Source organism: Macrosteles quadrilineatus, unplaced genomic scaffold, assembly GCF_028750875.1.
Source record: "Macrosteles quadrilineatus isolate MER2022 unplaced genomic scaffold, UCM_ALF_1.0 Scaffold_5__1_contigs__length_97177068, whole genome shotgun sequence".
Lineage (NCBI taxonomy): Eukaryota > Metazoa > Arthropoda > Insecta > Hemiptera > Cicadellidae > Macrosteles > Macrosteles quadrilineatus.
This window is the reverse complement of record NW_026542598.1, coordinates 96,129,690-96,155,586: the sequence shown is the minus strand read 5'-3', so window position 1 is coordinate 96,155,586 and position 25,897 is coordinate 96,129,690. Positions and strand designations below refer to the sequence as shown.

General features: G+C 35.6%; 2 protein-coding genes across 3 annotated transcripts in view; both read right to left on the bottom strand.

Moving 5' to 3' along the window:
- LOC128994174 (transcription initiation factor TFIID subunit 1-like) overlaps window positions 1-13,150 on the bottom strand; it is a 34,473-nt gene extending 21,323 nt beyond the window's left edge. Inside the window, exons 1-14 of one of the 2 annotated variants that reach the window (XM_054418537.1) lie at window positions 13,115-13,150; window positions 11,954-12,580; window positions 10,786-11,007; window positions 9,843-9,923; window positions 8,935-9,036; window positions 8,530-8,646; window positions 7,576-7,751; window positions 5,511-5,906; window positions 4,625-4,865; window positions 3,712-3,846; window positions 3,141-3,270; window positions 2,490-2,583; window positions 1,662-1,782; window positions 757-898 (exon numbers count right to left, since the gene is read on the bottom strand). In XM_054418537.1, coding sequence (XP_054274512.1) covers window positions 757-898; window positions 1,662-1,782; window positions 2,490-2,583; window positions 3,141-3,270; window positions 3,712-3,846; window positions 4,625-4,865; window positions 5,511-5,906; window positions 7,576-7,751; window positions 8,530-8,646; window positions 8,935-9,036; window positions 9,843-9,923; window positions 10,786-11,007; window positions 11,954-12,556 — 2,560 coding nt within the window. In that variant the 5' untranslated portion in view covers window positions 12,557-12,580; window positions 13,115-13,150. Of the gene's footprint in view, window positions 1-756; window positions 899-1,661; window positions 1,783-2,489; window positions 2,584-3,140; window positions 3,271-3,711; window positions 3,847-4,624; window positions 4,866-5,510; window positions 5,907-7,575; window positions 7,752-8,529; window positions 8,647-8,934; window positions 9,037-9,842; window positions 9,924-10,785; window positions 11,008-11,953; window positions 12,581-13,097 lie in introns of both variants that reach the window. The other variant, XM_054418536.1, reaches the window with a different exon arrangement.
- Window positions 13,151-16,892: 3,742 nt separating this feature from the next.
- On the bottom strand, window positions 16,893-25,337 carry LOC128994579 (eukaryotic translation initiation factor 3 subunit D-like). The gene is made up of 9 exons (XM_054419227.1): window positions 25,101-25,337; window positions 22,913-22,958; window positions 22,215-22,386; window positions 21,390-21,590; window positions 20,084-20,495; window positions 18,813-19,025; window positions 18,156-18,298; window positions 17,702-17,894; window positions 16,893-17,067 (listed from the first exon to the last, which is right to left on the bottom strand). The coding sequence occupies exons 1-9, from the start codon at window positions 25,260-25,262 to the stop codon at window positions 16,984-16,986; spliced, it is 1,626 nt and encodes a 541-aa protein (XP_054275202.1). The 5' UTR covers window positions 25,263-25,337; the 3' UTR covers window positions 16,893-16,983.
- Between the last annotated feature and the right edge of the window lie 560 nt (window positions 25,338-25,897).

The following is a 25,897-nucleotide window of genomic DNA, read 5'->3' as shown; positions in this document are numbered from 1 at the left end:
TTTAGAATGTTGTGTCTCGTCACATCTCCCATCTGATGAAAGAACTACTACAGCAAGTTCCCAATATTCTGAACTAATCGAAACCGAACCTTGGTTGAATTAATTAAAATTTGGAAAAGCCAGATTACATTCCTGAAAAAAAATCGACACATTGAGTTGTTTTGACATTATATAATAAACGCAAGGACATTTGATCATCAGCTCTATAGATTTTGATCACCACGAGAAAGCTATGCGGCGATTGCGGAACATAACTTCATCTCCTCAATGTATTGTAGGTGTTGGCCTCCAAATTGCCAAATAATATTAGAAAAGGTTCAAATACCTGCTATTAAGCAATCCAATGTTGTTGTTAACACAACTAGTTTCGGTGCCTGTGTGGCACCATAATCAGGCTGTACAAGGACGGTTTTCTTTCTTCATACAAAGAATGTCATATAATTTACACATAAATAATAAATAAACATTTAAACACGACACAAACACGAATACGATACATTTATGGTAACTGATCAGTTAAGAAATCAGACGATGCTAACCCGGCGGAGTTTGAAGTCATTTGTTCATTAGTTCATCTTAAATGTTTTAACAAAAAATGTATTCAGAGGTGACTCCAAAGTATCGTAATATTAATTCTCTTTGTAAGAATAATAGTCAATCATGTATTGCTATTTTATCAACAACACTCCAAAAAGTGTCCTGATAATAAGATAGGAGACAATCCAAAACATCCAAATATTAAAATAACTATAATACCTGTTCTCTTGAAATCAGCACACAGTTTCAACCGCTTTCGTATACTGCTTTCAGAATGAGAGGGAAACGCTTTTCTTATATCGTCCATCTTGATTCTCCTTGGAGTGTCTCGACTTTTCCAGAAAAGCCTGTAGATGAAGACCTGCACAAATTTACATCAGTTATGATAAAAAGTATTTAAATCTACCACATATTTTTCATAAGTACAGTAAAGTCTTGATTGTCCAACCTAAACTGGTTATAAAAAGGTCGGATAGATTGTTTTCACACGAGGTAAACTGCTGCCCCTTGGCTGGCGCGCCAGTGAGGCCGTGGTGCGAAATGTTTGCCATGACTGTACTCTTTCTTACCTGACCTAATCTCGACGTGCTTTGTGAAACCAAAGTATGAATCACTACCGTTGTGCTTATGTGATATGGGGTGCAAGTCATGTTTTCTGAGGTTAACTACTAGGTCTGACGGTTATGTTGGGTTAGGAATACCAATGTTTGCATTGGATTTTCAGCTTTAAACTCAAAAGAAAACCAAATTTTATAACGTGCTATGCTATTTCTCACAACAACTTTAAGCGGTGTTTAATTTATTTTCAAAGGCGAGCCACAGCCAAAAGAGTACAGTCAATGCAAAAACTTCACACCACGGCCTCGCTGGCGCACGAAACAAGGGGGTGAGATTTACCTACAGCCGTGTTCAGTTGTTCCATTTTTTAGCTAGATTTTTTACTTATTGTGATCAAAAAATTTAGCAATAATCTTTTAAATAACATTTACTCACAAAAACAAAAAATTAATTTCAAACAAAGAACGGAGGGATTAGTCATTCTCACTATTGTGTAAATACAAATAAAATAAAATATCAAAAAAAAATTTTATGGTTTAGTTTTAGTGAAAGCTTTATTGACAAACCTGCAAGAAGTCTCTGACAAAGTTGTTGGCTCTTTTAGAGTTAGGACCAGGCACTTCATACAGTGGGCAGAGTTGACCTGCCGCAAACAGTGAATCCAGCTCTCTGATGCAATACTGCTGTCTGAAACATAACATGGAGGACATGTAGATATGAACTACAAGTAATCGTCTACATTGAAAGAGGCTCATAAGCAACATCTGTTTATGAAGTTAGATTACAACTTAAAGTAGGATTTAGATACCATCATTGACCATACTGTATAAAATATGAACAAATGTGGCAGATGGTCGGTCCACATAAAAAAAAATTCAGGTATCCCAGAGTTTGACATAAATCGGTCGTAAAAGCTTAAGGAATCATATTATGTGTCATATAGAAGACTACTTACTGTTGGCAATATACAATCTGAGTATGTTATTGATGAAATGCAAAAAAAATCTCAAAACTTATTGAGGTCATTGAAGGTGCAAAACTGGAAAGAAATATAGATAAAAGTATTAATAAGTGGAAAGTAGTACATTTGTTCTTTAAATTTGCATATTTCTTTTTTAATGAAGATTTTTTATACCCAGACTAATGATTGTCTACAGGGAAAAGATAAAAATTTGTATCCTACAACTTTTACAAGTTCTAAGCCTACAACATTTAGCTAGAAAATTAAAAAGAATTGTTATTTTTTAAAACATAGTTCAAGAAAGTTCAATTAAAGCTCAGTTAAAAGTTCCTTTAAGGTCCTTGAAAGTAGAAGTCTATGTGTTACTCAATAGTACAAAGTTGCAATTAAAAAACCTTACAGGGGAGTTATTTTATTTATAAGAGATCCTTACCTGGTACGTATAACTAGGAAATCCGTGTTGGGGATTTTGTGTTCGTAGATCGGAGCTCGATACAGGTTGTTCTCAACTACTTGGATGGATTTTCCTGAATTGGGAAAGAAAGAGGGATTAGACTTTTGATAAATTATTAAACTAAAAAATTAAACAACAAGTGTCAGAGATGAGGAAAACTAAAATAAGTTGCATAGAAATTGCTTCCGCTAGTGAAATTTTGACTACAACCAAGGGAAAGAAGGAAAAGAATATCTCTGTTGCACATTTAGTGGCTAGCATCGAGAAACTTGCATGCAACTCATTTGAAAGTCTCACGCTTTACATTGTATTAAAAATGAAAAATTACAGAAATCACAAAAAATAAAATTCACGTCAGAACAGGATTTGAAATTCACTTTATTTAATATTTTCGTTTATCAAGTAAACGAAACAAAGTTTAAAATGATCAAAAATTATCTAAGAAACTTATAAAACTGTAGAAAATAATAAATCTGACTAAAACAACCTCAACACAAACTTTCAACCACGGAACTAAACTCTTTATTATTTCAAAGCTACAGTGTGTGCCAAAATAGACAGTAGCTACTGAAAATGAATGAAGTATAACAATTGCAGTACTTTTGGCACATACTGTACATGTAGCCATACCTGGAGGCAAGACTCCCAGGAAGGGGGAAGTGTGAGCGTACGCAACTTCTCCGTACTTGTAGTCCGGTGGACCGGAGTCTTTGCCTGCCTTGCGCTTGTAGTAGTTCTTGATCTTTGTGCACATTCCCACCTAAACATAACCTCAACTTGTCAAGTAACCGAGTATATAATGTGTAAATACATGGGCTTAAAACATTATCATTGTAGATTTAACAGCTACAGTCCTCCAGGAGTGCTAAATAGCCTTTTCCTTTTCCATCATCATCTCTTTAAGTCAATCTCCTCTTGAACAGACTTTTATTTTCTGAATTAGGCACTTTTTTTACAAAATCTTTAACTAATTTATTTCATGGTTTACCTATTTCTTTAGCAACATTTTTGCCAATATATTTTATGCATCCATTTTACAAAAGCAAAACACCTTCTTCAGACTTTCTTCAGAATAAAATAGTTAGCCTAAATAGCAGTTACACAACAAATTTTTTTATGAACTTTATTTAAAAAAGGTATTTAAAAAATTCTTTGAATGACAATGAATGGAAGGATTAGTAAACAGAAACTGAAAGCTAACCTGATTGATGAGTGGAGGGTGTTCCTCGCTAAACTCCACCAAGATGCAGTCTCCGTCTTTGCCTGTGAGATCCTCTGGTGTTCTCATGAAGAACACGTCTCCTCCTCCAGAGGCCATGCGTTCCTGTTCTCTTTGCTGTGAAGCAAACACATTACATGATAACTAAAGCACAGACTAAGAAACCCAAATAGACTTCTCATCCCATTGTAAATTTTTTAGGTTTGTTTTTGTGTCTAGTTCATGTACGTCGATACTGATCACTAGTGTAGACAAATTTTTTTCTATTAGGCCTATTTTAGGGTTATTTTCATGATTTGTGCTTCACTGTTTGGTTATATAACTATTAGACCAGTTATTGTTTATGATTTGTCAACCGTTTTATTTAGTTAAACGAGGTTTTAAATGACTAAAATAACAAGAAACAAATTGTAAACATAACACGATCTCTACAGTGCAACGGACAGAACCAACAATAAAATTGGCTTCAGCTGTTCCATAAGGATGACCTGCTAAGGGGTTTTATCCATGCTAAAAGGAAAGACTTTTAGTCTCTTTAAAAAAACTGATGATTTTTATTACAACTTGAATTATAGACAATTCTAGCAAAATCTTTAGTGGGTCATGGATGGCGCGGTATTTAAAATGTGGCTAAAAATTATTTTCCTGCGGTTAGGCTAATTTAAACATAGATAATGTTTTAGTTGATTATAAAGATATATTGAAAGCTTGAAACTCAACTCGAGCTCTACTCTCGCAGCTTATCTTATTTAATATTTTTTCAATTTTATCTATTGACATCATCATGTTGAAATAAATGAAAAACTACTAAAGTAATTCACATAAAAAACTTAAAACAGACAACTACAATGAGTATAAGGTAAAAGGACTGTTATTAACACCTTCTTTACAATACCTTGGCCTTCTTCTTGATGTGTTTAGTGAGGGGTATGACAGTGTGGGGGCCGGGGTGAGCTAGGGGCCCATGGCTGTATCTCTTCATGGGGGGCCTGTGGAAGTTACGCAACCGCATGGGGCCCATGTGTGTCTGTACAAACGGGGCCCTCAGCTCCACTACGGGGGTTGAGTGTTGTATCAGGTTGCCCCCGCCGACCTTCAGACGGAGAACTGTCTCGGAGGAACGTGGCTGGTAGTAGCTGCCACATAATTATTAGTTAACTTGATCAAATCAACAGTTGAAAAAATCCAAAACTAAATCTTATGAAATTTAAACAAAAAACAAAAGTTATGAAATTTAAATTTCCTCAAGTGTTTTATACACTTAAGTTGGTTTAAATTATTATTCACAACATGGAAGTGTAGGTAAGCAATAGAACTTAAGAAAAGCTATTTTTAACGCAAAGGTTTACATTTTGTATTTCTTTCCAGAGAAACAAATCTTTTGGCAAACAATGTTTAGGATAGTACGGTTAGGTAACCGATAAAATAATATATACAGTAAACACACATAAATACGAACTAATAAATACTGACCTTGCTTAATCGGAACACCCATTAGACAGCAGTTTGTAAAAATGCAATTTTATTGCACAGTGCTTCAGCAGTTTACTAATTTTTAGTTCAGAATACACTGTAGAAGCTTTTTTTAAAAGATGTTTCATTGTATCCAAAGCATAATAGTCTTATTTCTTCTTGTAAAATTTATGTAACTTAATCTAACCTTTAAATTAATTAGGTCAACTCGGAGCACCAATCAGTGAAGGCTTTCTATGAATCCGTCACGATTTGAACGACAACTAATAACATCAATGTCTAACTTTCTACCATAAACCATTACTCACCTATCGTTTGACACATTGAAGGGATCCCTGTCTGGGGATTTAGGTGGTGGCGGAGGCGTATCTTCCTCCAACACATTGATTACTCCAGCCTTTCCCAGCAATATCTTCGACTTCTTCACATGAGGATGAGGGATCTTAACCTTTACCGGAGTCGTAGACTCAATCCTCTGCTTGGCCGGGTCGATGTCGTTCGGAATTCCCAAAATAATATTCTCATCGTTGGGATCCAAAGTGAGTATTTTCGGCTTGGGGATGTTGCTCATGTTTTCTGCGTCCCAAATAATCTCGTCCTCCCAAGTTCCGTAGACGAGCTCCTCGTTTTCCACAGGGAAAATTGAATACCACGTGTCGTCACCGTTGTCGTCTCCTGGACGGGATTGGTTCTTTCCTCCCATCCTGAAAAATATGAAGGGGAACTTATAACTGTTAACATAATTTCTTAAATTTACCCATTAAAACTTTAAAAAATGTTGTAAAATTTTTAGATTAACTATTTTTACTTTAAGGGAATTTTGAAGGGTATATAACTGCTTTTCTTGTTCTTTTTCTGGTTCTGAAACACCACTATTTTTTTAAATCAGTATTTTCAAAATAGGAGTTTAATAATTTGTCAACAAAGTTTTGAACCCCTTAAATCTTGATTGAAAATTCTGGATTTTACCATGACTGTTGGGATAATTTAGTCGAGTATTTTAATGTTTTTCAATTTTGTTTAGTACCTTATAGCTTTAATTGTTATAGGGCAATCAAAAATCAAACTACAAAAATCTTAAGTCTTCAAGGAAAGTCAAGATGAAATTGTAATAACAGGTTTAACCAAATCACAGTTTTCCAAACTTCTCTTTTATAAATTTACACCCTAATTTGTATATTATATTTTTTTTATCAAACATATCCGTTTTGATACTTAAGTGTTTATTTTTTATCACAATTCTAACACAAACTTTTTCATATTTGGTTACCAACTATTATAGTAAATGTTCCCATTTTAAATAACTTCAACCCACCATCACCAACAATAACCATCAAAGAACTAGTATTTTCTTTTTTTAAGGTAGCCTATATTACAGTATTTAAACATTGAAATCAAATTGCCGATGCACAGTTCCCACTACAACATGATTTTTACACACTAAATATACTTTCTACCCATGTAGACAAGTTGTAGCTTGTTTTGTATGAGTCTGGGTTCAAAGTTCACATAGGCCTAGTTTCCTAACAGACAGTAATAAGTTACTGTCAATTTTCATTTTCTCTCCCAGTTATGGAGGTTCCTGGTTGATGAGACAGAAATATAATTTGAATGTCAATAGATGTCAATTTTGTTTACTCGTTTATTTGGATATAAAATCTTAAAGTTTACGTAATAGAGATAAAATTGTAGATTTTGTAGATGAAATTGAAGATTTTATCTCACTATGCCAGGAAAAAAATCAAATTGCAAAATCTATTTTTACTCTTATCAAATCTCCTAATCTGAACAATTATTTCCCTTTATCTTATAGTTTACATCATGATAAACATTTGGTTTTTAGTTTAACCTAAGCCTACATAACTAATAACTAAACAGTATTCTGGTCTTAACAACATTCAACACCACAATTTCTGAGTTCATGATAAATTTGAATATCTAGGCTACGTCAATGTTCACTCTTACTTACATCTGCCATATTATTTTTTTAAACATTGCTTATTTTCCCAATAACTGCGTAATACTTATAACATAAAAATTGTTCATTGATCTTAATACTAGTGTCAATAACTTAAGAAGAAAATAACAAAATTTTCTAATGTAAAAATTAAAAATCGCTTCTGTTTGCACAAGAATAACTTTTAAACTGTAAATCTTATTTTTTTTAAATCAATGATATCGTGGAAATTTTAAAACAAACTTAATGGCGCCCAAATATTGAAAACCCAATGAAAACTACCGAATAAGACATTTTTGTGGTACGCACTTATCAGTGTAGGTCAATGTACGCGGTTTATTTTTTACGCAAAAATGTGACAATCAAACCAATATGATACTAAGCACTAATAAGCAGGGGAAGGTTGACCAACTCACATGAGTGACTTGTTTTGCTTGCTGCCCGGAGTGCTTATGCTGGAGGTGGCTAGCCTGACATTGCCTGGCAACTGTGGAACTCCCTTGCCTGGTTGGCTGAATGCCTGCGCTGTACGGTTGCCACTGCTAGGCAACCAACCTGCTGCGTTGGTCTTGCTGTTCAGCTTCTGCATCACCTGTCACAACAAAACGAGTCAGTTCAGCCATTCAAATATTTTAATGGAATAGGCTAATTTTTTTACTGGTATATTTTTGCAAATAGGCCCAGTTCCTTTTTTCAACAACAGTAAAACCCCTCATATCCAGCCTATGTGGGACCGAGCCTCTGGCCGGATAACATTTTGGCCGAACCTATCTACTTTTAGAACAATAGTTTTTATCACTAATAACAACTTATGATAGGTTTAAAGTAGTGTTTACGTCTCTTTTTGGAATCTAGTAGCTAAACTGAGTAGTAAACCCGCTAAAAAATGTATATGAACAGGAAATAGATAAACCGTGAGATAGCTCAAATCATGGAGACTACTTGTAGCCAACAGTCGTGGGAAATATTTTTGTAATACATTCCGGGAAGTGACCGTATAAATGGAGGACTGAAAATTCCGAGTCCGGATATTAGAGGTTCTACTGTATATAGATTAAATTATATTTTGTCTATAATGAAATTCTCAAGTGCGTTAGCCTAATTCATGCTGAGGTTTGAGGTACACCTTATTCAAATGAGGTTTTTGAGACATACGAAAGAAGTAATTAAAAAGCTTGACATTGTCTTCTCTAAATTAGTTGGCAAAAAAGGGTCTCTGCCGAGTGACCGATTGGTCAGCCGCCAGACATGAGGCCCGCCGCAAGAACGGAAAATACAGCAACAACCATCATACTTTGTGGGATAAAGATCACCTCACGTTACCTAAGGTCAACATGCAACAGTATAATGTCTCGCTGTGTGAGTCTAACCTTGTGTTTGATGTCGTCTCCGTTCCACACAACATCGTCTTCCCAATGCAACTGGGACACCATCAGGAACGCATCCTCCGGAAATCCTTCCTGGGACTCTTGTTCTTCTTCTTCAGTCTACGTAAAATAGAAAGAGGTTAGCAATTTACACGAATGGTTGAATAAAATAAAAAGATATACTTCTATAGCAATAATACTTAACATTTAACGAATGTATTAAAATAGCATAGTACAAAAAAGGTAAATTATGGGTTTATCCCGTACCAACAAATACAAATAATAAATTTCATTTAAAAATACTTTAAAACGGGTATAAAGTTTAATGTGTTGAAAAAAAAGATGGGGCTCCAGGAGCTTATTGCAGTTTAACATAGAACCTGGGTTTTTTAGACTGCATAATCTTACCTTCTCTTTTATTTTGAAACCGTAGTTGAAGCCTTCCCCAGTTTCCGGGACGTCCAGCATGTCATACCACACTTGGGCAGGACCAAACCTCCAGTCTGCGACCTGAAGAGACAATACAATTTAAGCAAGCCACACTTTTCCACAGCAGTTTAAACTTAAAATTTGTGTATAATGAGTTAAGGGAAGTTTGTTTTAAATGCTTGGGTTAGCCTTGAAGTATTTTTGTTTTATTTTGTGAAGTGTATATTTTTTGGACCATGACAACCACATAACATGAAAAACTAGACAAACTTAGCTCATAAGTAATAGAATCGCTCTAGAAATTCACTGATACGGACAATATTGATCATAATACCACTGACCAATCTAACAAAGACATAAGATGGCTAACCAAAGAAATACTTTGAAACTATAACAAGAATAGAAGTGAAGCTTTGCTTTAGCTCTTCAACATGATTATTATTCTATTATATTATTGTTATTATTATTATTATTTAAATACTATTAGGATTGTTGACGAGACTCACAACTGATTACTCCACTAAGAGGAAAACTTAGGAAAATGAATTTGCAGAAGGAGATAGCCGATTCTGTTGGGAACAAGAGAAAAAAACTGAACCCTCAACAGGTTCTCTGTAATCTATCTCGTCATTTTCCTGCATACCATCAGTACCAGTTTGTATTTGCAATCAAATTTTCCCAGACAAAAAAAATATTTCTTAGTTTTAAAACCTTTCCATGACCAGTTAGTCGATCAGAGACAAAGATGTCTTACTGTTACATGTGTTAAGTTGTATTCTTAGTAAACTTACTTAAAATGTAGTTTAGAACACTAAGAAAGAATAAAATAAAAAATAAACTTAGACTACAGCTTTGTCAGGGCAGCGGCATTACGGGTATTCACATACCTTAGGACCCATATCTGAGGTGTCTCCGTTATCCACACTTTTGTTCAACACTTTACTTTCTTGAGGGCGTAACAACTTCTCCTGAAAACCAAACATAAATTAAAACTAAGTAATCTTTAAATATTGATAGTCACTAGGGCCTACATTAATATTTTTCTACATGCATTAAGTAAGTTAGGCTACTTTAGACTTAATTAAAAATTTGATCATCCCAATAATAATTGTTCGGGTAACATACAAAATAACACAAAATTAATCCGTTAAAATGTGTTTCAACTACAACGCTAACAAAATATCAAATTAAACAAGTGACTCGATGGTTAAATAGTAATAAAGACATCTTTTATTGCCTACAATAGTACTGAAAACACCTAGGCCTAGTGGTATTATTATTAACGAGAGGTTTTAACGGTCCAATCTGCCTATTATTTGATCCATCATGTTTATTTTCGTAATTTCTAAATACCGTATCATTTTGAACCTATATGTAGCCTACATTAAAAAAAAAAACAGCTGCAAAAAAACACCAGAGGTTTAGTTTTAACTGTTAGTTTTAACGAAATTGGGTAAGTTAACTTATCAGTACATAATACCTAGACATTCCATCCCCATGCTAAATTAGTAGCCAGGTTTTTTACCAAAATTGTCGTAGTTGAAGCCACCGACAGATTGTGCTGATCTAAATTACAGATTTCTGTTGAATACACAATCTTTTTTACCAACTCAAACTAATGAAATTACTTATTGTGAGCTATAGCAACTGTTATGACCAATCAACTAGGCAAGCAACAAAAATAAGGTAGAAAATAGAGTTTTAGTCACTAGCGCATTCTGTGACTGGCTCACACAACTACGCTCTTTTTTAAACAAAAAAATTGGCTACAGCTGGTCCATATAGATGGAACGTCTACTTCAGTATCCATTAGTCAATAATAATACTCACCTCATCGTCAGATTTACATTTCTCCGGAGGTGGGGGTGAACCGTATTGTAAGACCCATCCCACTTTCTTCTGTCGAGTGACTTCCTGGTCCGAACCAGAGTCTGACTGCTGTTGTTGGTTGTTGTGTTGTTTTCTCTTTTTCCTCCTCTTCCTGACACTTCTCCAAATTTGGGGCATACTACTCGGCTTGCCTGGGCCGAAAAGCCGAGAAAACCTCAATACCTAAATTAATTTGAGTGTGTTAAATAGTTTCTAAAATACCTATGCAATAGGCTTAGGCTTTAAAGGTGTTTTATTTCTACATTATTAACTTATACCTAGGGCAAGATAATTAAACGGTAGGCTATATGTTTATTTACAAATTGATAGAAGCCTAATGGCTTATATAAATATAAATAGGCCTACTGTATTAGTAAAGATTCGGTTGGTTAAACATGTATAAAGTCAAAGACCAATACCTTATGCCTAACTTAATGGTAAGTTATTGATATGAATGAAAAGATAAAGGCCCGTCCAAACTGCCGCGGTATGCGGTACAGGTTTTAAACCGCCAGGTAGGCCTATTTTAGAACAACGTTAAGTTAATGGGAGCCTCCACACTGGCGAGGTGTAACGCAACCGGTGTGGTACAATTTACCCTTCCTATCATACCACAAAGATGCTGCATGCCCTATTTTTGCTGTGTGGTATTTCAGCGGTATGCATATTCTCGGTGTGGAGCAGTTGTCAGCAGCATGCCTACTGATCGATTGTTAGAAGTGTTGCGTACAGCAAACTGCGCCCAGTGTGGGCACCCTACCGTAGGCCTACAGCTAGCGGTGCAACTGCCGAGGCAGTGTAATACCCATACCGCAGACCGCGTACTGCAGCAGTTTGGGCAGGACTTAAAGAGTGAAATGAAAAAAGTACCTTGTAGGCCTATGGCTCTCTATTAACAAAGACCAGCTATGTATGTGGTTAGTTTCTTTAACCAACCTATGTTACCTAATAAGTTAAGTTAACGCTCAAAGATCAAGGATGTCTGGTTCCAGTTGTGCAATAGGTATTTAAAAGCTTAGTAGGTTAAAGTTTAAGTTAGGCCTAATGTTCCTCAATGTTTGTCAAAGTAAACTTAATGATAGCCTACGTTAATAATAATATTAACTTACCTAGACTACGGTGATCATACCTTATCATGACGGAAGTCAGGGAATAGTTCTCGGACATCAACATTTGCATATTTGGATGGAAGCATTGCTGCCAAAGGAGTTTCCAACTTTTTAGACTGCCCATCCTCTGATAAATCTTCAGAACCCTCTTTATTTGCATCTGGCATTGGGGGAGGAGGCATAAGCTGTAAGTCTTTCATAGGACCTTCATCGTCAGCATCATAGTCAGTGTTGTCTTCTTCTTTTTTCACTTGATTTAGACCACTATCACTGATAATGTAATCTTCTGCCAATTCGTTTATGTCTGAATAGTCGATTGCTGAAGGCGACTTAACATCATAGTCTTGAGAAAACTGATCACTGCTAGCACTTTGATCCTCGGAACTTTTGATGAAATCAGTATTTTCGCTGCTTTGGCTTGATTTGTCACCAAGTTCTGCATCGTCGATGAGTTCATTTATTATTGAGCTTAACCCCAGCCTGGCTAAAGATGCTAAATGTCTTTTTGATACACTGTCAAGAATGTCATCTTCTAGCTGCCCAGTCTCATCAATATTGCCAAAGAGTATACCCGTCAATTGAAAATTACTTCCTGAGCCTTCATCTTCATCACTGTCACCCATCTTGAAAAATGTAACCTACTGGACCTGTAAAACTTTAATTGGTTATAAAATGAGACACAGTTAAGTTAGAGTTGGTTAAAATAGTCCTTTGGCTATATAAATAAGCATCGAACCCATTATCAAGTTTTAACCTAAGATGTGGAAGGCTTAGTAGAAGTACCACCCAAATTTAACAGTGGGCCTACTCTACAAAAACATTGAAACCAAAATCAAAACACAGCCCTTCTGAGTATGCCTTACACTACTATGATTTTGTTTAATAAATTAAAGAAAAAGAAAAATCTACTCTCTGGCTTCTTTGACAGAGCACTTCTATTTATTTCCACCATGAAAATAAATAAAAATCACGGAGATCAACATGAACCGAAAAAAATGCTCCATCTTACGGACGTCTAAGCCGACTCCAAAGTAGCCTAAGTTAGTACTCATCAGTCGAGTCGAACCATAGACTTTAAAAACCTATAAAAAATTAATGCAAGTTGAGTAATTTTAACAATTTAACTTAATAATATCAAAAATATTGTGTTGTTCATAAGATTACCGTAACAAACAACTAACTGTATGAGAGCTGATAGGAGTCGTCACGTCGTAATCGCAAACGCAAACACATAAACAAACAAACAAACAGTGTTGCCAATCCAATATGGCCCAGTTACCCCCTCCAGAGCAAAGAATTACCCGCTTTTTCTCAAAATTACCCTCAACAAACCAAAAATTCCCTTTTAACACTCTTGCCTGTCTCTAAAAGTAACGAATACAAACCCTGATAAATTAGTTTTGAGTAATCCCACAAATTAAGATGTAAAGAACTAAATATATAGGACTTGAGACTTGTAATTAACCTTCATAATGAAATTTTCAATCTTACTGACCTTAAAAAAATTATTACATTAATTTACTTAGGCCTACCCAATGATTTGGTTTTTTTATGATAGCCTATGTGATATAATTATTTAGTAATGAGTAAGTACTGTTAAAAATTTAATTTTTTATTAGTTTTAGGGAGAAAATATAGTTATTATAACCAATCAATATTATTATTCCCCTGTTTTATGTTTTTCATCCTCATTAGAAGTAGACTAGAGACTAGTTCCACCATGGTATCAGGCATTAAATTAAGGCCAGGCAACCAAAAGTTTTTCCACTCCAATCCAAAAGAAAATACGACAAACAACCACTGAGCTATAATTCTAACTGGAGGTAGCACTGAATGTCAAAGATGCGTGTCGCCAGCCGCCATGTTTGCGTGAGTCTGGTGTCATAAGAAGCCATATTATTGCTATAACTATTATTATACTTGGCTTAAAATACCTACTTTGTATGGTCGCCATTTCAAAGAAAATTATTAAAGTATTAAAAGTATTCAAGTATGACAAAAATACTCACTGCTATACCAACCTAGTTATAAGAAGCCATGTCATTGCTATGATAAGAAAACTTACTGCTATACCAACCTAACAAAATCAGCGACACGCTTTTGACAGACTTCTGCCATGGCAATGCTACCTCCAGTTCAGTTATAATTTTAGCTCAGTGCAAACAACCGTACTTACTGAAACTGAACCGAACCGAACCGACTGAACGCTGTAGCCTACTAGTGACTGAGTGAGAACTGAACCAAACTGATGAAAGTTAAGAGAAGTAGTGTAAAACAATAAAAAGTATATGAAATTACTTTAATGAAAAAAAAAAACAGGGAAATATTTTTCTTATAGTGAAATATAAAAGTAATAATACGAAAAACAAATAATATTTGATCAGTTGTCATTTACCCGCTTTTTACCCGCCTATTTGCCATTACCCGCAGCATTACCCCCAGGTAACTAAATTACCCGCTTTTCGGGTAATTACCCGCTTTTTGGCAACACTGCAAACAAAATAAAATGCAGTGCAGACGCAGACCGCAGACCAGAAAATTAAAACAACATCATGAAAACAACAGACGTCAACAACATTATTGTTTGTTTTAGTAGGTTTTACAAACTGTCATGTAGCCCTATATACCTTTAAGTCATCTAGCGAATACAGTAAGATGTGGCTGTGGAACTAAGCGCGACAAATATACTTAATACTTTAATACTTTTAATATCTTTCTTTGAAATGGCGACCATACAAAGTAGGTATTTTAAGCAAAGTATGAATTAATTTAGAGCACTAAGCCAGGATTAGGGTCAAATTAGAGTCAAGGATTTAGTTCAAGGATTGTTTCGAAGAATGGTTATGACATATAATTTCAATTACATAATAACATAATTGGTTAAATAAAAGATAGTTTGGACCCAATAACACATTTATCTAGTGTTAGTTATGAAGTATTTTGAATCTACATGTCATATAGAAGCTCGGAAAAAGACTCCCAAACTTATTTTATGCCCAAAATGCATTTTAAAGCAAAAAAAGACACCGTGAGGCCCCAGGCTGAGACTCCCAGCCCAGCGGTCGCCGTTAAGGAACACGGCTCTGAATAGAACCATAGATAAAACATACTCCATAGAACCAAAATACGGCTGGCCAGTGACCAACCAGCAACCTTACAAGACTCTGAAAACTTGGCAGCAAGCTTGATCTTAGTTTATCATTGTCTAATTAAGAACAGGATATGCTGGCCATTATTGGTACCACCTCAAGACTTCCTATTGTTAATTACCGTTGGAGAGACTGTTTTTAGAGTCGGACTGGTAGCGATACTGGTGGCCCTAGGCCAAATAACTCAACCAGCCCCCGATGGAACTAACCATCAGGGATCGTTAACACAGGGATGATTTAAAACCGAATAGGCATGGTAGGGACGTGCCTAGGGCACGAGGCAATTGCATTTTTTCTTCTTTCTGGTAATCCCTCGCGGCCATGCATACATCATTATCGTACCCCATGGCCGTATTGACATTGTAATCGTCACTCGCGATCGCGGCAAAAATCTGACTGTTTCCCGCGGTCGTGTAAACATAATTAATTATTGTCTTCTATGATCGCGGTAATATGAACATTTCGAGTGGTTGGTCGTGAGGGGATTATCGTCGTCTGCCGCAAATGAGGCAAAACTCTTATCTTTTCCCGCGGTCTTGTGGACATTATAATCGACTTGCGCGATCGTGGTAAAATTATGATAATCCCTCGCAGCTGTGAATAAGACATCACGTCTTCCAAGGTCGTGTGAACCTTGTGTGAACATAGTAATCGTATCCCGCGATTGCGGTGAAATGGTAACTATCTCCCGTGGTCATGTGGAGATCATCATTGTCTTCCGTGAATGAGGCAAAATTCTTATCTTTTCCCGCGGTCGTGTGGACATTATCATCGTCCCCCGTGATTGCGGCAAAATGTTAATCATATCCCGCAGTCGTGTGGAGATCATCGTCTTCCGCGATCGCGGCAAAATTCTGACAGTTTCATGTTGTCGTGTGGACATTATCGCCTTCTGCGATAACGGCAAAATTCTGATTTTCCTCGCGCCCGTGTTGACATATCTCCCGCGGTGAGAGAAACGCTACTGTTGTCATGCGCGATCGCGGTAAAGTAAAATATCCAGGTAGAAACACAAAATTCACGCTTAATTCCCGGTTAAGAAATCTCAAGCATAATTCCTGAATTTCCCGCTTGGTGGACACCATGTAATATATATTGCAATAGGGGGCTACTATTAGTTGTGCCTAGGGCGCTTGGGTCAAAAACGGTCCTGCGTTAACAAACATCCCCGTGATCACAGGGACATCATAATCGTCAACCGTGATCGTGCAGTTTTTTTATATATTTAGGAAAAAAATCAACTTTGTTTCTAAAAACATTGTTTTTGTACAAATTACTACGGGTTGCTGTATGCAGCGATTTGGTTGGTGATAAATCCGGCACTGCTGATATTGTGATTGTGGATCTGATGGGCTTTAGTGTTGCCTTGGCTTCGGGTAAGATGAATTATAGAAGGCCGAGGCTATAGTTAGATTCAACAATGTGTGAATGTAGGTTCTGGGATCACTGAATCAACATCCTACAGAAAGGCATTGGTGAAGTACATAAAAGATAAGTTGTCTTGAAGTATCCCAGAGTTGCATGAGTTTGAAAACCATCACATTATTTCTATACAAGTTGTTTGACTATGCTTGCATGATTATAAAATTGAGTCAATCAACTAGTCAGCATTTGTAGACATATAATTTGAACTGGAAATCAAATCAGTTAACTCAAACAGCAATTATTTAGATCTTTTTTTTCGATTAAACACTAGTCAAACATGAAAGTAAATAGTTTTCGTACAATGGGGGTATGGTTAAGAAATTACATAAATCACACAATCAAGAAGGAACTTTGTGAGGTTAGGTACCTAAGTAATCAACACAAATCTTACTGTATTCCTTATTTATTTTTAATGAAACACCAGATTAACAAATGCAGGAAAGCGGATAGTAATTAAGTTGACCAATGTAAACCATTCAAAGTCCGCCATCCTCTTCATCGGCGTCTTCATTCTCCGACTCAAACGTATTATCAGGAATGTCATACAGACGGATCATTGGCTAAAACAAATAAAACATTAACCAACTTAAAAATTATAGCCCCTAATTACTACAACACTTTAAAATGTACAGCAATCTTGGTTGTTTATTTAAGGTAAAACTTTAAGCTGTGCTATTCCTTTGGAAAGTAAGCAAGAGTAACAGGCAGTTTGTAACACAAAGACTTACATAATGTACATAATGTGTTACTTATTTTGACACTTGTTTGTTAAACAAACAACTAATATTTCTGACGAAGCATTGTTGCCGTCAAATAACAAACTTCCCTTTTTCTAAATGAATACATTAAGGAAGAAAGAACTTACCAAAGGAAAGAGTTCCAGGCAGTTATGAACACAAACAGTTCAGATCACAATTAACTTGAAATTTTAACCCTACCTAGATGGCTTTGAAAATGGGAGTTACTGGACAAAACCGACCCTTGTTGAAATATCAAATTAGTTTTGCTAATCCTTCTTCTCTAAATGTATTCCTAAACAACAAAATTTTCCAAAAGAACCAGAACATATCACTTGGCTAGGGCATCATTAAAAATTTGCATCTAGCATGTAGCAAATTTCAAAAAAATACTTTAAAAGTATTAAAATAGGTAAAAGGTGTAAAATATCATGCCAAGAAGCCAAGAAGCCAATACCTTATTCGGATCCTTCATGATCAAATATTTGCCGTCCTTCTGTTTCATGCAGATGTCAATGATACATCTGAGGATTCCCCAAGCATTGTCCATATTCAGGTTGATCTGTGTGGCGAATTCATTAGGCTTGTATTGCTGGGTTCCAAGGATAACGTGCTTGGAAGAGTCACGGACATGAGATCTGCTGACATACCTGCAAAAGGACAATAATATTGGTTCGTATAGGATGTATCGTTTATGGAATGCCTGTAAACCATTTTCTGGTTTAATCAACTTCGATGTCGATTTTATGAGCTCTACCTCACTCAATTATTTATATCCAACTTAAAATACACACAAGGAAATGTCCTGTTTCAAAACAATAATGGCAATGACTGTCCTATTTTATTGACACGGTTCTCATTGAAATCAATATGTAAAATTCACGATGAACGATAATAAAATATTGACTTACCCGAATTTGATTTGATCAGATCCGGCCAGCAAAGCTTGTACAGTCCACTTGGCCAGTTTGCAAGCGTTGTTACGCAGCTCATTGGCCAACACAGCTCCACGCTGTGTGTCTAACTTCTGACGCCATTCCACACTTCCTGAAAGCTGAAAAAAGCTATATTAGTAAAAATGTACTGGAAAGTGACTAGCTTATGATTACATAAAGGAAGAAAGATCGGATACACAAAACTACTACTCTAAGAGTGAGTCAAAAAGAGTTCCGGGCAGTGGATAGCATGACACTTTCAATTTGAAATTTTACCCCTTCCTCAGGAGAACGTTTTAGAATGTAAAGCTTCAATCATACAATTTATTAAATAAATTAGTTATGGGTTCTTGTTCTCCTTGTTACATGAGGTTTATAAATTATTAATCGATGGTTGCAAGTTTCAGAAATGGGCTTTATAGTACGCAACTAAAAGCCACATAAAATTATAAAGTACTTAATTAGTAAACACTGCAGAAAACCTGTTAAAAATCTTTATTACAAAGACTGCCCAGAAAAGATCGTGAGCAGGCTTTTTTTTATTTTGGAAAGGCTACTCCTAGCCTCTCATAATATCAGAAACTCACAATGTAAGCCTATAATGACATCAAACAAATCAATTAGTCAATCTACCTTAGAGTCCCACTCATTAAGAGCCTTGATGGTGAGGAACTGCAGTTCGCCGTTGGGTGTTGGCAGAACTGCGTCGTGTTCGCAGCGAGACACCAGAGTAATACCGTTGTCCAAGTCCCACTTGCGGTAGCGGTATGCCACCGAGGCTACTTCTCCCTCCTCCTCCTCTGAGATGAACGGGTTGGGCTCGTCAAACTTGTAGCGTGGCTCTCCCTGTAAACCATACGACAGTAGAAAATTTTGACTTTCTTAAATGTCAACAGACAAAATTAAATTTAAATAAAATACTTGTAAAAATAAAATAAAACCTAATCTCATGAAAATACACTGAATTTTTTTGCAATGCCATATTATCTTCATTTCAAAAGGAAAATAGAAAAGTGTTGTAGGTTATAAAAATAGCATACATAATTTTGCCTTGTGATTAACAATCCTCGAAAATTAATTTTTAAACCCTGGTATCATGAGCCATAGCTCTGTAAAAACGTAACTACTAATATTTTATAAATTCAAGATGATATTATTTGATTTACAAAAGAATAGGTTGACAAAAAATTTGAAAAAAGAAAAAAGTAGATCTCTAAACTAGCCTACTTTTTTCTTTTTTCAAATTTGGCAAACTGTCCAGATCAATGATGACTAAAAGCGACGTTTTCAGCAAATGAAACTTTCCAATAGTAAAACCCTATTTCATGGTAGCAGTTTTTTAATAATATTTAATGCTTTACTATTACATTCTAAAAACGTAAAACTAATCCAACCTGTAAAATAAAAACTAGACCGAGCTTGAGGGAGAACTTTTTCAGTTAATCAAATGAAACTTTATAAACTAAACAGAATCATGGTACACAAGAGCCTTGGTTTAAAGTATTACTGTAGGAATACCTGACTAAACTGAATGAGCAAGACACCATCCTTTTTACAATAAAAAAAATATAAAATAAACTAGGAACTTAGAGACTTTCTCCTTAAACCTTCCCCAGTTGAAAACACTATCAATGACAGTAAAATATTCTAACTTTAGTGTAAAGTGAATGTTTTGTGTTCCTTCTTACTCTTTCCTGTTCAGTTAAGCCTGCTATCAAAACAAACAACCCTTTAAACCTGGGCTCATGTGCATGTTAAAAAACTTTATTTTTTCATCTTTGAAAGTGTGGTTTTTCTAGTAATTGAACAAAAATCTTATCCTTCAGGAAATCAAAATATCCAAACAAAAACTCTCTACGAACCCAATTTATTGCAAAACCAATACCAAACCTAATGATACTCACAGTTTTCAAAACCTGCTGGGAGAAGTTATGGTTGATGAACGTCGCCTCCAGCGCCAAGTTACGAGGGGAGTTGAGACTGTTGGAATCATCCTGCGGAGGCTCCACTGAAGTCTCGTTGACAGTCAGCAAGTCAAACTCGGTGTTGTCTCGCTTGTCGAAGAACAACTTGTCTCCAATCTTCTCGATGACGATGTCCCAAGAGTAGTTGGAGCGAGTGCAGCACATGAGCGTAGCCAGAATGGCATCGGTCGCGTAGACGTTGCCGACTGTCTTGGATAGCTTACGGATGACCGGGTCGTCAGTAGTGGTCACAGTGTGGAAGATGCGGTCAATGCGCTGCAGAGGCTTCTCACTCTTTACGTTCACTCGGTCGTAAGCCTTGTCGTAGTACTCCAACGATCCACAACATTCTCTGAAGAAGTATCAGTGCCATGTTAATAGGTTTGTCATTGTTAATTTAGTAAATATTAATGACAAAGGTATACATTTTTTTTAAGCCACAAATTTTAGGTACCAGTAACTTATTTTACAGCGAAAAACTGAAACTCTATTTATTCAAACCTCTTTAGTCTTTAGTCCTTAAATGCTCTCTAGACTTTTAAGTGCCATAGTGAAAAGTACTAGGTAGCCTACTATAGTTCGGCCGCTTAGAAAGCGACCTCCTCCAGCATTGGTTTAGCATTAGCGCGCAGGTCGTTTTCTAAGCGGCCAAACTATAGTGATCACTAGGTGATCTGAACCAAAAATTGAAGGTCTGGGGAAATTTTTAAATCCCCATATTTTTCAATATATTTGAAAGCTTTTTACTCTTTAAAATATCTTACTATAATTAAATTATGATGATGCTGTTATACAAAAAAATACTGATTCACCAAAAAAGTTTGCAGTATAAAAAAGTCATTGAATCATTTTATTGGTTGTATAGATCTTATAAGGTCAAATGAAAAATATAAAATCATAACTATTATTATCTTTCCAAAAATCAATGGCGCGAATTGGAATATGTAAATAATTTTGTTCAGTCTCAGCATATAATTGAAAAAAATTAACCATATAACAGGTGGCCTCTAGTGACAGTAAACAGCTTAATGAAGCGTCAAACAATATTTTTAACCAGTTTAAAGATTTGCCGGTGATTGAATTCATCCCTCTCACACTGACGTTTGGGACGGTAAACACTAGGCAGGCAAACACATTTTTATCTTGGAGTACTCATACTTTTTCCTTGAAAATCAAAATAAAAGAATTGTTATAGAATATGGAACCTGAACGGAAAAACTAAAATTGAATGCTGAAAACCACTCACATGTCCTCTCCCTCCTTAACATTGGGTAGAGACAGCTTGGCCAGTCGTGGGAAGTCCATCTCCTCGATGGTTACCCAGTCCGGCCGCACTGTAACGGAAGCATCTCTGTTCTTGATCGGAGCCGTGTTCTTTTGATTGCGCATTCCCATCTGCTTGTTCCACTTGTTGCGGATACCAGGCTGGCCTTTCCGGTCATTGTAGCTGCAAATTATAGGTTAGGTTAGGTGAGCAGCAAAACATGTCCGATGAAATCAAAAATAGCCCTATTTGAGTTTTTTTAATGATTTAAGTAGGCCTATTATTTTAAATATTCATATTTAATATTCATATTAAATATTCATATTTATCTTGAAGTTATTCAAGATTAAATTACTTATTTCCATTAAATTTACTTTTCAAACGAATTGAACATATAACTTACAGTTAACTTAATGAAAAAATCCAGTAAAAAAACCAAAATGTTTAGGCTACAACAACCAACCGCAATTGATCGTTAGTTTCTTGTCCACCCTTAGTCTTGTCCTTTGTAGAGCATTATTCAAACACCCTCATTAATATACATATCCCAGAATTATTATTAAACTGGTTAGCCTATAGTATCAGTTTGACAGAATGTGCTGGTAAGCTAAAGGATTTTTAAGTAGGGCCCTAGGCCTAACCCAAATACAAGGTCCAGAAGGTTGGAAACCGGTAGGTTCATTACCAACACTAGTAAAATTTGTATAAATTTTGTAGGCCTAACAAAAGTCTAACTTATGAAAATCAACTTTTCACAATTTTAAGTCAACCACTCCTAAGATTAGAAGTTTTTCTTGAATCACTCACTTGCCCCTCTGGCCACCGCGCCCGCGCATGTTCCGCTGATTCTGGCGGAAGCGGCCACGTTGGTATGGAGGTTTCTGGATCCTTGTAGTGTCCACCAGGTGGAAAGTGCTCTCGTCTTCCTCATGGTAGTAAGAGTACTGGTTGGACGATCCATGTTGGGACATATACTTGTCTGCAAAACACAATAATGTAACTTAGGCCTATATAATTTGAAAACCAATTAAGAATATTCTATGAATTGCATGTTTTTCATTTGTAATACCCCCCCCCCCCCCCCGAGATCCGCCACTGACTCTTTCAAAATTAAATATTTTATAAAAAAATTTAACAAACAATGACTAAAACTTATTCAAATAATTGAACCACATATGGTTAACTTAGAAAAATTTATAGTTTCTTCCATTTTCAGTAGCCTACGTAACAAAAATAAAAATAGGCTGAGTTTAAATAAAGAAATTCAACTTTATAATGTTTTTTTATTTTTTATATTGTCCCCTAAGAAGTTATGGTGAAATTAAGTTCAATACCGGTGCCGGTGCGATATTTAAATCGGTCCTGATCAAATTTCATATTTTATAAATTAGCATACATAATCCAAAATAAATCGCAGGTTCTTTTGCGGAGCTGTGAATAAGTTAAGTTAGTCCTAGTTGAAAAAACAAAGTTAATATTATGATACTGCGTTTAAAATTACTTACTGGTATACTTTTTATCTTGAAAAGCAGCACCAGTCCAATCGGATATCTGTAAAAAAAGGACGTTGTGAGACAATTGAGAGATGCCAGGCACTGGACAAGCAATGATGTAAAAGTCAATAGAGGGATTGGGGCTACTGTTAGCGCTGTTGCAGAATGTTAGCGGCTCGAACTTCACCACCTCTCCTGTTGGTAAGTCTGTTTCACTGTTTATTAATAGGCTACTGCGTTTAAAAATTGAAGGTTATAAAATATTCTTTTGATGATAAAACTTGTTTTTTTAGTGGTAGTTTTGTTATTTCTCAATGCATTTTTAATACTAAATGATTTAAAGGTGCTGACAGGCCCACTGCACTATTGAACAACTACTGCAACCCAAGCATCAACAGCTCAAACTAAGACCCCAAAATTTTTACTGTAACAATTAGGCTATTGGCATTAACTTAGCTTATCTGCCCCCTCTTAAACTTATACGTTTTGAAGATAGGCCTACTCATTTACCAACAATAACAATATATTTACAAATAACTTACTTAACGCCTATCTAACCTAGGCTAAGGGGGCAGAGACAAAGATGACACTAACTTACCATACCAGACACAAGTTATGAACAGTAAATCACTACAAAATGTTGAATACAATTTGTCAATCTGAGCCTAAATGAGACATTTAGACTCACAACATAGGCTATCTGGTAACTAACTTATTCCGGTATTTGTTTACTTTAGGGGCTTCTAATGAATTTTTAAAAAAATGTTATTTTCTCATTAATTGGCCTATTTTGAACACTTTTTACATTTGGCACTTTTGGGGCAAACGCCTATTTCACCCTAAAAATCGCGTTTGAAAATTGCAAAAAGTGCTAAAAATTTGAGTGGTACTTTTACTCTTAATGTGTTTTTACTATTACTTAGGACCTACAGAACTGAATATAATCCAACCTAACTTTATCTAATCTAATCTAACCTAACCTAACCTAACCTAACTTAACCTAACCCAACCCTACCTAACCAATGCTTAGATTAGCAATATGCCGAAAAAAGCGGATTATTAGTTAAACCAAGGTTAGGTTAGGTTAGGTTAGTTTAGGTTAGGTTAGTTTAGGTTAGGTTAGGTTAGTTCAGGTTAGGTAAGGTATGGCTAGTTATTAAGTTATTATTTAATTTAATTAGCCTAAAATCACCTGAATATTTGAAATCTAACCTAACCTAACCTAACTTAACCTTACGTTTAAACTAACCTAACTATTTTTAAACTAACCTAACCTAACCTAACCTAACTTAACCTAATCTAACTTAACCTAACCTAACCTAACCCAACCCTACCTAACCAATGCTTAGGTTAGCAATATGCCGAAAATAGCGGATTTTTAGTTAAACCAAGGTTAGGTTATAATAAACATAACATCTGCTTATTACTACAATAATAAAAACACATTTAAAGAAAGGCAAGGGGGGGAAACCCTGATTTTCAAAGTAAAAATGGCAATTGCTGAAAAATTTTCGCGATTTTCAAACGCAATTTTCAGGGTGAAATATGCGTTTGCCCCAAAAGTGCCAAATGTAAAAAGTGTTCAAAATAGGCCAAATAATGAGAAAAAAACATTTTTTTCAAAATTCGTTAGAAGCCCCTAAAGTAAACAAATACCCTTATTCCCCATGGAAACTAGGCCTAGAACAGAAACCGGTATGGATCATAAACATTTAAATGAATGGTGTAACTGACCCGAATCCCATAACTTAGCCTACAAGGCTAATAACATTAGCATATGGTGTAGACAGTTCCATAGAAAGCAACGTTAAATGTTTGCTTTCGGGCCAGTTACCTCATTTGTTTATGTTTATTATTCACACCGTGTCTGTTCTTAAGTTATTCGTGCTATTCTCTTAGGTAGAGACTTCCGTATCTATTGTCAAAAACAACCGACTGAAAATATCAATCGTTTCATTTGGTATAGGTCTATCGGTCGATATTTTCATACGATATATCGATCGATATTTTCATTCGGTGGTTTTTGATAACAGGTGTGGAAGTCTACCCCAAAAATGAGAATAACTTAAGTTACGTACAAGAATATATAGGCTAAGCCTTATCCCTAGAATAAACTATGGGATTTCCAAAGTTCTGATTAATATTTAAATTAAATAGGCTATACATTCAAAGTTCTTAGTCTTATTCTGCACTGTCCTACCTTTCCTAGCCTATCCCCCTTAGAAAAGGGCTGGTAAGGCATATCCTTGAACTGCTCTGGCATATCACAAGGGCCCCATCCTGTGACATTATCTTGGATAATGGGGGGATTAAAATGAGCAACTTCTTCAGCTTCGCCAACGATACTTTCGGGTAAAGTCATTATTCCTTGAAATAAAATTAACAGATTGAAGGAGAAAACATAACCTATCACCAGACGGTGTCGGCAATGGCGATAAGAAAAGAAGACAGCGCGACAGTGGAGAAGAAGAATCCCAGGAACCAATGATGCCATTTATAGACAGTCACTAGGAAAAGTAATATAAAAGTTCGTACATGTAATAACAGTCTTACAAAAACCTTATCAGTACAGCCACTGCCCATGTCACTGCCTTTGCTGATTTATACAAATATTAATATTGCGAATGTAATCATTAAACCAAATAGTAATATGATAAAAAACTGATTAAAATAAGTATAACCCTTAGGTAAACTCATAGCTTAATTAGAAACATGCAGAAATTCACGCTGTATTGGCCAACTGGCTAAGCAAAAGTAAAATGCAAAAGCCGTATACATTACAGTATTAACTTTGAAAACTGATAGTGAACGTTTCATGCTATTGCAATTTTTCAAGTTAAAGTTGATGGTGGATTTAATCATTTATCTATAGATTTAAACATTAAACATACTCCTGATGTTTTATCTATTATTATACACCACACCTCTCCGTGGAGAGGTGTATAGTCAATGATTCAACTTTAAGCATAGCAGCTTAATGTTTTAACCGCATTATCT